General features: G+C 44.7%; 1 protein-coding gene across 1 annotated transcript in view; it reads left to right on the forward strand.

The window, feature by feature from the left end:
- Positions 1-12844, forward strand: part of LOXHD1 (lipoxygenase homology PLAT domains 1) — a 160612-nt gene that overhangs the window by 34080 nt on the left and 113688 nt on the right. The window contains exon 6 of the mRNA XM_040478489.1: positions 4593-4741. Coding sequence (XP_040334423.1) covers positions 4593-4741 — 149 coding nt within the window. The remainder of the gene's footprint in view (positions 1-4592; positions 4742-12844) is intronic.

A 12844-nucleotide genomic window follows, 5' to 3' on the forward strand; every position in this document is an offset into this window, starting at 1 on the left:
CCCCCGCTCGCACTCTGTGCACACTCTCTCTCAAAAATAAACATTAAAAAAAATGAAAAAACGTTAAAAAAATAGTAAAAAGAAAAAGGAAATCATGCCCACAAGACAGGTAAAGCAGGGAAGAAAGTGAGCAAAACTATTGATAATTATGTGACAAAGCTAAGCAAGCACTGACTATAGTAAACAATTCTAATAATGACTATCATTAGGGCATGACAAAATGTGGACCCAAAATACTCAAACACAGTAATCTTAAGGAAGGTGGATAATGAAAGTTAAATCATAATTAGGTTCTTGGCCACAGTTCATTCCCCAAGTGAGAGGAGAGTAGAGACATTGATGAACTTTAGACCTCAGTGAGTCCAGTATGCATATTAAAATTGTAAAAGTAACCATGCCCCCCCCCCAATACAAAATGTGTAACTTCTAAACCAATAGAGGGAATAAAGAGAATAAAGCCTCAATAAAATGCAATAGAAGGCAGGAAATGAGGAAAGGGGAACAAAGAAAAAGAATGGCCAATCATAAAAAAATGTAAATGTATAATAATCACAATAAATACAAATAAACTAAACTCATCAGTGAAAGGATAGTGTTTTCATATTAAATGAAAAGAAAGAAAAATCCGGCTTAAACATGTGATGCCGAAGGGCTGAGAATAAATAAAATTGAATGACATGTGTCAGGAGCATGTCAGTAACACAAGATGGTTGTGTAGCCATATTATTATTCGCCAAATTAAACTTTAAGGCAGAAACCACTTTGTGAGAAATAAAAGTATATTGGACAATGACAAAAGGAACAATGAACCTACAAGATGTAATAATTATGAACGCTTATAAATTTTACAGCATATTGCCAAAATATGGGAAACAAATTAACTAAATTCTTGAAGAAACTTGACGAATGCATAAGTATAATGGAAGATTTTAATACATCACTCTCAATAACTGATAAGTAAAATGGATAAAAATTTAGTATGGATACAGAAGACTTTAACTACACAGTTAATAAGCTTGATCTACTGAATCTATGTAGATTCCTGTGTCCAACTGGTAGAGAATACACATTCTTTTCAAGCACTTAATGACCGCATACTAAACCACAAAGCAAATCTTAACAAACTGAAATTAAGCAATAAGACAGAGACAAGATTCTTTGATCACAGTCAGTAAAATTAGAAGAAACTCCAACCTCTGAGTCCATTTGGAAACAAATTTTAACTTTCATGACAAATGATAATCAACTATAAAATTCAGGAGAATGATCAGAACCATGGGAGAGAAAGTTTAATAAAGATGCTGGGTACAAGATTAATAGATAAATCTTAATAGAAACAACAAGCGAACATTTAATTTAAAAATAAATTAATAGAAATATTAAGGTGCCTAATAGCACCTTACAATGGAAATTATAAGGTGCCTAAGAAAAACTAACAAAAAGAGCTTTCTGTAAAGAATATAAATATTTACTGGAGGATATACAAGAATATTTAAACGGAGAAATATGCTCGTGGAGGAGAATGGTCTCAAATTCATTAAGAAGTCAAATTTTCCCAGATTAGCCTATGAATGCAATGCAATTTCAGTTACATTTCCAAAAGGCAATATCCCACAGTTTAAGCTGCTAATAAAATTGCCATCCATAAGGGCTAACTATTTCCAAGACTATTTTGAATAAGGAAAATAATATTAACAATATGAATAAGTGAGGGTATTTACTCTGATCTCTAAAAGATACCACAGATCTCTAAAAACTAAAACAGTGTGGTATTGATAGAAGGAGAAACAAACCAGTGAAACAGAATAGAGTCTAGACCCACACAGAGAGGTGGTGTTATAAATCAGAAAGAAAGGATGGAATATTCAATTATTGGTGTGCAAACAATTGTCTTACCATATGAGGAAAGATAAAATTAATCTTTTTAGGGGCGCCTGGGTGGAGCAGTCGGTTAAGCGTCCGACTTCAGCCAGGTCACGATCTCGCGGTCCGTGAGTTCGAGCCCCGCGTCGGGCTCTGGGCTGATGGCTCGGAGCCTGGAGCCTGTTTCTGATTCTGTGTCTCCCTCTCTCTCTGCCCCTCCCCCGTTCATGCTCTGTCTCTCTCTGTCCCAAAAATGAATAAACGTTGAAAAAAAAATTAAAAAAAAAATTAATCTTTTTACCTTTCACCATACACAAAAATAACTTCCAGATGGGCTACAGACTTACATGTGTAAAAGCAACACTATGAAATTTTTAGAAGAAACTTTAAGAGCAAGTCTTTTGAATTTCAATTTAGGATGGAGTTTCTTGAACTATTCACTAAAAGCACAAACAACAAAGGAAAATATTTATAAAGTCTACTAAAACAAAAGAAGTGTCTGTATGATAAAAGACACCATAGACAGAGGAGAGGTAATAAAGAATATAAAATATATGAACAGAAAAAATTACAGAAGAGCAGGATCTAAATGGCCAACATATATGGGTATATCTCTCCCCCCACCAAAAATTATCAATGTATATGAACAATATATATTATAATCTCTCCACATAATCAAGAGAATATAAATTAAAATCACAATGAGATACTATGGTATATATATTGATATAAACTTTTTAAGTATACATGTTAATGATGATTGTGGGGAATGGGACCCCGAATATACTGCTGGTGATAATTGATGTACAAGCATTTTGGAAGGTAATTTTACAATACCTAATACACCAAAGGTGAGCACACCCCAGGACCCAGCGACTCTTTGTAGGTGTCTACTCAGAGCATTTGTCACAGAAATGCAGCGGAAGGCAGTTATGAAAGAGTCCATTTCAGTGCTGTTTACAATAGCAAAAAACCAGGCACAACCAAAATGTCTATCAGCAGAAGAAACATTAATAGTATTTTCTTTATTCAATGACTTTTATATAGCGGTTCCACAAATGACCTCAAGCTACCAGCATCAACAGGGTAATCTCAAAAGCATAATATCAACTGAAAGGAAAGTCAGTTGCACAGGGTATGTTGACGACGATGGTAGGATGATTAGAGAGCGATAGCAACAGCCTCCATCACTAACATAACACTTTCCATGGGTGGGTGTCACCACCAGTGTTTAGTGTGTACCAATTCAGTTCATCCTCACAGCAGGACCCTGTGTGGTGGTGCCATTATCCCCACTGTATAGATGAGGAACCTGAGACAGAGAGATATGCACTGCGATGTTATTTATGTAAATTCTAAAACATGCAAAAATAGCACGTTTTCTTTATGAATACCTCCGTGTGCAAACAAAAATTCACGGGGACGATACATATCGTTTGTGGATAGTGTTTATTTAGGGGAGGGAGAAGGCGGGGGAAGGCAGGATGGCCAGTGAGACTGTAGACTTACCAGTTATCTCTTCAAGACAGAGAAAGGTCTAAAGCAAATTAGACAAAGTGTTAGCATCTGTTCTGCCTCTGAAATCTGGGCAGTGGGTGTACAGATGTCTTACTTTTTTTTACTGTTTTTAAAATTATTTATTTTTGAGAGAGAGAGAGGGAGCATGAGTGGGGGAGGGGGAGAGAGAGAGGGAGACAGAAGATCCGAAGCAGGCTCTGCACTGACAACAGTGAGCCCGAGGTGGGTCTCAAACTCAGGACCTGAGCCGAAGTTGGAGGCTCAACCGGCTGAGCCACCCAGGCACCCCTCTACAGATGTTTTATACTACTTTCTGTACGGTTTTGAGTTTTTGCCATTTAAAACGTAGAAAGATTTAAAGAATTAAATTTTAGCAGAGAAGGTGAATGGATGGCATCAGCACGGAGCTGGTGCTTAGGTGGGGCCATAAGGGTTAATATGTAAGCTTGGGAACATAATAATGGAAAATTGAAAAGTAGAAAGAACAGGTTAGAATGGATCCTAATGACGTGCTTATCACCCAGTGTGACTTCCGACGTGTAATTTCAGTTCTCCAAGCTTGTTTCTTCATCCACAAGACAGAATTAATAATACCCCCTCGCAGATTGTGGTGACAAATAGAAAGAAAAGAAAAAAAAAAATCTATGTGAAACTGATGTGTCTGATGGTGGCCGTCCTGTTTTCCAGAAAAGGAGGCAGGCCTAAGGAAGTGTGTTGGCTGTCAGGGTCCCAGCACAATCCTGGACCAACTTCCATGGTTGTGCTCCCAGTTTGGGACAAGCAACTGGCACAAGCCAGGCAGGGCCTCAGCTCCAGGGATGGGGGTACACATGTGGTTACCAGGATGGGAACTCCAGACTAAGATAGAAATCAGAAGCCCAGTTCTGGGACCTGGGCACAAGCCACACACAGGACAAGCTTGACTGGAGGTTGCCACGAGAGATTTACAGAGCCCAGAGATCTCAGGGTAAAGCTATTCTTGTTGACATTAAAAAAAAAAAAAAAAAAAAATTAACGTTGTTAGAGTAGTTTTAGGTTCACGGCAAAAGTGGGTGCCAAGTACAGAAAGTACCTATGTACCACCTGTCCCCCACCCTGCCCGCCAGCCTCCCGCCTTATTGACTTTTGAGACTACCTTCAGCGGGCAAACCATTGGTTCTTTCTCCTCTTCGGGTCTCCTTTGTAAGTTTCTTGCCTGTGTGTGTGTACAGGGGAGCGTAGGCTGGAAAATGAAAAGGACAACTTTGAAAGGGGAGCTGAAGACAAGTTCACACTGGATGCTCCCGATCTGGGGCAGCTGATGAAGATCAATATTGGCCACAACAACAAGGGCGGGTCTGCAGGTTGGTTCCTGTCCAAGGTAGGTTCACTGCCTGTCTGTGGTTCCTGTGGCCTGGGAGGGGAAATTCTGGCTCTTCAGAGGGTATATTTCAGCCCCGACTTCCCTCTCTTGGTCTGTCTGTCTCCACTCTTCTACCTAAGCCTGCTGGCCAACCATACTGCCCGACCCTGCCCACATTACCCCCTTCCCAGAAAGCCCAGGTCTCCCATCGGAAAGTAACCAGGGCCTGATCATCCTTCACGACTCTGCCGTGAAGCTCTCCCTGACTTGCCCACCGGAACCTCTCCCTCCCGTGAATGTTTATAACCCTGCCTGCTTAGAGCATTTGTTGGTCCCTAATCATAAGCTTTCTTGTGACTTATCTTGGGCTGTTGCCTTGCATCTTAGATGCCTTGTAGTCTCACCAACCCAAGACAATGGTAAGAATCAAGAAGAAAGCAAAAAGGCTTCTGGGAAGCTAAAACAGCAGGTTCAGAGCTCGTGAGGTGAGCTCATGCCCCTGGCTTTATCTTGCCCTGCCCTGATTTTGAAGGAGAGACCCCCTCAGACTCTCTCTCATAGCCTAGTGCTCACTTACAGTCCCTTCTAGCAAACTCTTGCCTGCAATTTTAAACCTAAAGTAGAAGATTGGAGAGGGAAAGAGTCCTTGTATTAGGTAGGCCTGTTGAAAACTGTAATGGGGACTCAGAGAAGATAGAAAAAGCCAAAAAATAATTAAAAATCCATAGAAGTCTGAGGTCACTTAGAAAATGGGCTATCAGCTCTTTGCAGATACTTCCCTTCATGAGGCTATCAGTATATTTCAGCTCATTCCAGAATGATAGGGAAAGGTTATTGTATAACATAGTTTTGAAAAATATTTTGAAAAAGCTCTTAGCGCTTAAAACAGAAACCCTTCCAATTTGAGACAGTTTGACAACGGAGAATGAGGCTGTCTGATAGGTGAGGTTTTGTTATTGCTGTAACTTCATTTACTTCTAATGTCAGCAGTGGTTGACCTGCAGTTATCAGAAGACTTCTCATCCACACAAAATCCAGATGTGGCAGCTGCTTTCTAGGACACCTGCTTTCTTGCTGTGTCACCATCCTGGGCACTGTGGCTTTCGTCCTCTACCTTGTTGCCTCACGATCACATGATGGCTGCTGAGCCTCTAGGCATCTTAAGTGTGTTCCAGGCAGGAAGAAAAGGGAAGACCCAAGGGGAAAACCACTTTTTTTTTTTTTTTCCTGGCAAGCCTTTCTTTATTTTGAGAGATGCAGTGTCCTCCTTAGGCCTTTTGTCTACATTTCATTGGCCAGAAATGAGTCGTGTGACCAACCTAGCTACAGTGGAAACTGGGACAAATGGCTGGCTTTTCAGCCTTTATAAGAAGAAGGTGATCGGGAAAGGGCTGAGAGCATCCTCTCATGTCTGCCACACTCCTCTCCGTAACTAGCCTGGAAGTTCCTTGAGGGCCTCTCCCCAGCTCTTGGCGTGGGGTGGGGCATGAATTGGTGAAGTGAGGAATGGCCAAGGTTCCTTTGGAAAGGAAGGGGTTTGTTTGGCCGTAAGAGCAGCCAGCCTGGTGCTGAACAGGGTTCTAGGAGGCTAAATGCTGCTTGGATTGGAGAAGAAATGGGGCAGGGGTCCAGAACGAGAATAGCCAATGAGAGGCCAGGGTGTGTCTCCAGGTTGGAGGAGGGAGAGGAGGCAGGTGCAGTCTGTGACCTCAGCCGGGGTGAGGCACGAGCAGGTGCCTCGAAGCCCAGTTCCCTCATCCGGGAAAGAAGGACCATCTGAGTGAAAACCCAGGGTTAGTGCAAAGAGCTGCAAGGTGCACCCCAGGGCCTGGGTGTGGCCTTGACAGGTTTTCCAACTGCCCTCTCCTGAGGTCAGGTTCCTTCTTGGCCACATGGGCCCACTCACCCCACTTCTGTGCTCTCAGAAACCTCATGAAGGAAGTGGGTTTTCGTGCCAGAACAGGCCCCTTTGCAAAAGGAAGGGGCAGCTTAGCAGAGTGAAAACATTTTTTTCTTTTTTCTTTTTTTCCTTTAAGGTGTTGTAGATCTCGTTCCATTGCCTTCTGAAACTTGATATTGAGGCCAAGGAGATTTTTGTTTCTTTCAGGATAATCTGTTCTATTTTGTTTTTCTAGCCGGGATGCTTGCAGAATTTTTTTTTCTTTATATTTATAATAAGTCTCAATTGGGGGGCTCTGTTAGTTCATTTATGCCCCCATCCTCCTTCCCTCCCTCCTTCCTTTCATTCCTTCCTTTCTTTTGCTTTTGTTTTTGGTTTTTCAGGGACACGATTAGTCTTTACTTTTGTGCAAATGATATTTATTTATTCACAATTTATTTAGTTGTAGCTCAGGAAAGAGAATCTCCTGTTATATGCCAGATTCTGGCTTGGATGGCATTTGTTCTGGTCTCTTCTTCAGGAGTCACAAGTAACCATTTATGGGCTCTCCATTCTCTGTTTTCCGAAGCTCTCAGCTTCTCTCTTGTTCCTTCCACTTTCTGTTCTTTGCACTCCAGGAGAACGTGTCACATTCCCTCACCCTGTCCTGGATTGCTCCCCCATGCCATGCTGTCCAGTCCCTTCCTTCTCCTACCAGTGTGCATTCCATTCTAATTCTGAGTGTTTCTCAGAATTTACATGTTTGTTGTAAAAGGTTAGGAACATTTACATGTTCATTGTAAAAGGTTAGGAAATAGAAATAAACAAAAAATAAGGTAAACCTAAACCACCACGGTTTCACCACCCAGAGATGACCAGTGTTCGTGTTTTGATGCAGGTCCCCTCCAGCTATTTTTCTATGAATTAATATACATGTATCATTTTTTAAAATGGGGTCATATCATAAACAGTGTTTTACAAGCTGCAGCGTCTCCACTTTGAAATAGAACATGCATATGTCCCCACGTTATTTAAATAGAGTGACATGAGGGTTTTACAGTGCAATTTGTTAATGAGTCCTAGAGTATTTCTTTTTTTTAAAATTTTTATTTTTGACAGAGAGAGAGAGAGAGAGAGAGAGAGAGAGCATGAGCGGGGGAGGGGCAGAGAGAGGGAGACACAGAATTGGAAGCAGGCTCCAGGCTCTGAGCTGTCAGCACAGAGGCCAACGCAGGGCTTTAACTCACGAACTGTGAGGTCATGACCTGAGCTGAAGTCGGACGCTTAACCGACTGAGCCACCCAGGCACCCCTAGTCCTAGAGTATTTCAATGCACAGATATAACATGACTTATTGAATCAATCTTCTTTTGTTGAACATTCTTTTCCTCAAAATTATTGATACTATAAAGAGTGCTGTCACAAACATTCTTATAGCTTATCTTTATGCACTTCTAGGATTACTTCTTACAGTAAATTCTGAGGAGTTGGGTACAGTAAATTCTGAGGGCTTGCAGAATTGTGAGAGCCTTGACAGATTTGCTGCTCTATAGTTTCCTTGATATTTTTCCTTCTTTAGTCTGGTTCCCTTTTACTATCATCTTTTGCCTTTTCAACGCTGCCACTGCTATCCTAAAGATGTTTAGTCCTATTTCATAAAGACCAGTCTTCTTGTATTCCATTAAGCGTGTGTGTTTTCCTCAGTTCTTGTACTGTATCCAGCGTGAGGCCCTTTGCAGAGTTCTCCCCTTCTTCTGGTTCTTTGGAATGATGTTCCCACCTTCCCTCCCTCCTTGTCTTCCTGCTTCCTTCCTTTCTTTTTCTCCTCTTATGTGCTAATTAGGCACTATTTTCAACCAGAAGGCCAAGCACTTGGCTCCTTTCAGGATTAGATTGGTTGTTCTCTGTGCAGCCGTATTGTGTGCAGGGTGAGTTCAGGGTCTGGTAAGGCAGGCCTCCACCCGTCCCCCCCAGTGCTAAGGTGGGTGTCCTCAAAGGTTCACGGTATTCTGACAGACTCCTGACAGCCTATTCCTGTAACTTAAGCCAAACCAAAATGCTTCCTGGGGATAAGACATGAAACTAATTTAAGTGCTTCGTAGGTCAGTATGCCTGGATTTACTTGATACTTTCCTGAGGAAGAGAGGGAGGAGGGGTTTAGATCTCAGGCAGGGTAGGTGCAAGCCCGAAGCCAGAGGCTGGGGGAAAGCACTGTGTCACCATACTGGGGACAGCCAGCTCTAGTGTTCTGCCTCCCCCATCTCTGGCCATGTTCTGCCCCTCCACAGTTTACAAGGACTGATCTGCTGGCCCTCAGGTCCCCAGGGACACCAGTTAAAGGGGCTGCTGAACTGCCTGAGTTTCCAGATTTGACACTTGCACAGAAAGTGCCCTTCTTCCTCAGAGTTGCCAGGCTGGTTGCCTTGGACTTCACAGGACAGTTGCTCCTTGGGTATTTACGTTCAAGGGCTTGGTGGATAAACCCAAAAGCCAATATAATTATCCACTTCACAGGTGGTCTCCCTTCTAGTCAATTGCCCACATATGCTTCTCAGCCCAGGGGTATGGCCCTCGGGGTGACCAACACCCCCTGTCCCCTGTGTTGCACCCTCTCCTGGAGCATAGGGGACTGGCATCCTCCCCTCCCCCGGCTCTTGCCCCGCGACCCATGGCTTGGGCCCTCACGTGGGGTTAGTCCACAACTGTGATCAGCTCAGATGGTCATAGCGCTTCAGAAGAGCAACAATCACAAAATGGCACGTCACACTCCAATGGGCCTTGTCCTTGGTCCATCTGCTGCAGTAAAGAGACTTGCCCAAGGCCTTGCAGCTCTTCAGTGGCCAGCCTGGCACTTACCCTGGTCCTCCGGACTCCAGCTCTGGACTCCCTCCCCTGCGTCACGTGTTAGCCCGTCCAGGTCGGGAGATCGATCACCCGCTGCATGCTGTAGGCGGTGTAACGGCAGCCCGCACCACAGGCTCCAGGAGGAGGAGGAGACCAAGGCTCATGGAGCTGATCTTAGGGACATCAGGAAGCTCAGTGTGTCCTTCTGTTACCAGATAAAACTCAACAGTCAACAAACATTTGTGTGGCTACCAATGGCAGCTGTTGTGATAAACATCATTCTTCTCTTTTTGCTTTATTATTTTTGAGAGAGGCAGCACAAGCAGGGGAGGAGCAGAGAGAGAGGGAGACAGAATCTGAAGCAGGTTCCAGGCTGTCAGCGCAGAGCCCAATGTGGGGCTTGAACCCACAGACTGCAAGATCAGTGACCTGAGCTGAGGTCGGGCGCTTAACCCACTGAGCCGCCCAGGTGCCCCAAGCATCACTCTTCTTGAAAGAATAAGACAAGTCCCTAAATAATTATACTTACTATACCCATATACCCCTAAATTTCTGGGAGAGTCCAGCTTTCAGTGAACATTCTGTCATGAGAGTCCCACAAGTAAAGTAATGTCGATCAGGTCAGATTTCCTGGCTTGGAGAGTAGAAATCAGAATTACCATGACTTTAATGCCAAGCAGGATGAGATAAAATTCTTGAGTAAGGAACACACCAAGGTGGTGGGGGTGAGCTGTGTCTCACTGGGCAGCAGGAGTGCCCTGGAGCTGGGCCATGAAGATGGGTAGGGGTTTGCCAGGAGGGGCAGGGAGGAGGACTCCTGTGGTCAGATGAGGAGGAGCCAGAGGGCGAGGCAGGGATACCGAGTGGATCTGGGCCAGAGCACAGGGCTCAGAGGACTGAGAAGTGGGAAGTCATGTTAGGGAGGAAGGTGCGGGTAGGACCACTACAGGCCCTGAACATAATAAGCCATCAGAGGCCTTCACTGAGCAGTAGCCTGAGGTGGTGGGGGGGTGTGTGGGTGGGCTCAGAAGAGAGGGAGTACAGAGGGTGGAGAGAATGCTAGGCTGTCACCATTCAAATGCTGCCATTTACACTTATTTATATTATGGGACATCGTTTTATAGTTTTTCAGTGTGATGGCTGAGACCTGGACCATATGGGGAAGGATAGCCTCTTGACAGGGAGAAGATCTCACCTTCCTTTGGTGGGCCTCAGTTTCCCCCAAGGAACATTCATTTGCTTTTCCACAAGCTAGATGCTGAGATTTACTTTAGTGGGTTCATAAACTCCGAAAGTCTTCCTCCTTTTTTCTCCTGTGTCAGAACTTACCTGGTCTTTGCCCTTTGATCTTAGAACTCTGGAAGGAAGCCACAGTTCTCCAATGGTTCTTGAAATGTGATGATGGCTGCTTATGGGTCACAGGTTACTTTTACTGGATAACATATATGCATTTTTAGTCTTTATTTATTTTGAGAAAGAGGGCACAAGCGCAAGCAGGGGTGGGGAAGAGAGAGAGGGAGAGAGAGAATCCCAAGCAGACTCCATGCTGTCAGTGCTGAACCCGACCTGGGGCTCGATCTCATGAACCATGAGATCATGACCTGAGCTGAAATCAAGACTCGGATGCTTAACCGACTGAGCTGCCCAGGTGTCCCCATTTATGCATTTTTAAAGGAAAGATTGAAAACCCCTTGAAAGCAGAGGCTTGTTCTACATTCTTTGCCTGCCCTCATGCCTGGTACATAGTGGGTACGCTGTGTGGACCACTCAGATTGTGCACATCTCGGGCACCTTGGTGCATGAGTGCGAGGGAGGGGACCCTTCATCCTCCTCAAATTGCTGTGTGTGTGGGTTTCACTTCTGCCCAGAACAGGCCTCTGTTCTAATAGGTTATATAAAATTGGTGCAAATTTTTTCAGTGTAGAGCAGGGAGAGCTGTCATGAATCATACGTGACACTCCCCATCGATCTAAAATCTGCTGACTCCAGGACCCATGCCATGTGCTCACACGGGCACGTGTACCTTGCAGGATGGGGCGGAAATGAAGGCCCCAAGGCCCTGGATCATCTGAGTGTATCTCTAAACCATTGGGAAGAATAGGGAAGAAATGAGCCCTGCTTGGCCAGCTCCATCTTTTCCTCCTCTTCTTTGGGGTAGAAGAATAAGCTACTTTTACCATTGGCTGGTCCGATCTTATGACTCTGCTGTGTCCTTGTGGGTTCCACCGTGGACAGGCCTTCTGTGGCTGTGGCCTCATCTCCCAGGGGGCTCGTGACCCCTGCTTGCCCTCTTGCCTCTCAGAAGGCCAGCGCTGCCTGGGGGCTTTCTGCCCATGGAGAGTATTCCTCCAGGAGATAATGGTTCTTGCTTTTTATTAGGTCATTGCTTCTGTCTGTCTGTCTCTCACACACACAGTGTCTGTCTGTCTCTCTCTCTCTCCCCTTTCCTGCCTCCAAGTATGTGCTTCTGTCAGTCATAGCGAGGGGCGTTTCTATTTCCCCAGTCCTATTTTACAGCGGTCGCTGCCACAACCACAGGATCTGGGTAACAGTGGTCTGGAGGGAACACCACCATTTCATTCCCTTACGAAAACCATTCCTGACAGGTCCTGGAGTCTTGAAAGGAACTCCATGAAATCCCAGAGGTGTGTGGGCAACTCGTAAACGGAAGTGGGAAAGCCGCTCACTCCTCCCTCGGAAGGGGCTCTTGGTTATGACCGTCTAAGCATCAGGGGTCATGAGTGAGCCACAACCCACCCAGCAGAGGCCAGGACGCTTCTGAGAGAACCCACTACCCCCCCCCCCCACACCCCTGTACAGTCTTTACGTATGGCAGTCGGCGCGTGGTCATTTCCCTCCCCGCCTCCGCTTCTCTGCTCCTGCCCGCTGAAGGATCACCGTCTGCTACCAGACGTGCTCCCAGATACCCTGCTCCCCGGGAGCCAGCTTCCTCCAGCCTCATCTTGTAGACCTCGGGGCCAAAAGTTTGGATGAATAATTGTTTACATATTTTAATATGCATCTAGAAAAGGTTTTTTTTCAATTTTTTACAGTTTTTTTAATGTTTATTTTTGAGAGAGAGAGAGAGACAAAGCAAGGGAGGGGAAGAGAGAGAGGGAGACAGAGAATCCCAAGCAGTCTCCCAGCTCCGAGCTGAGCTGTTGGCACAGAGCCTGACGCAGGGCTCGGACTCATGAGCCACGCAAGATCATGACCGGAGCTGAAGTCGGACGCTTCACCCAGGCACCCCTAGAAAAGTTTAAGACCTGTTCATGGACTCTGATACTTTCTGCACCGGTATTTAACCTCTCATCATCTCTCTTGGCCCTTCTTTGTATTTAGTATTTTGGAAAATCTAATTTTTCCAAAAATGTATTCAAATATTGTCTCTTTCCTTCG

This window comes from Herpailurus yagouaroundi, unplaced genomic scaffold (assembly GCF_014898765.1).
Source record: "Herpailurus yagouaroundi ecotype Mexico unplaced genomic scaffold, PumYag 142, whole genome shotgun sequence".
NCBI lineage: Eukaryota > Metazoa > Chordata > Mammalia > Carnivora > Felidae > Herpailurus > Herpailurus yagouaroundi.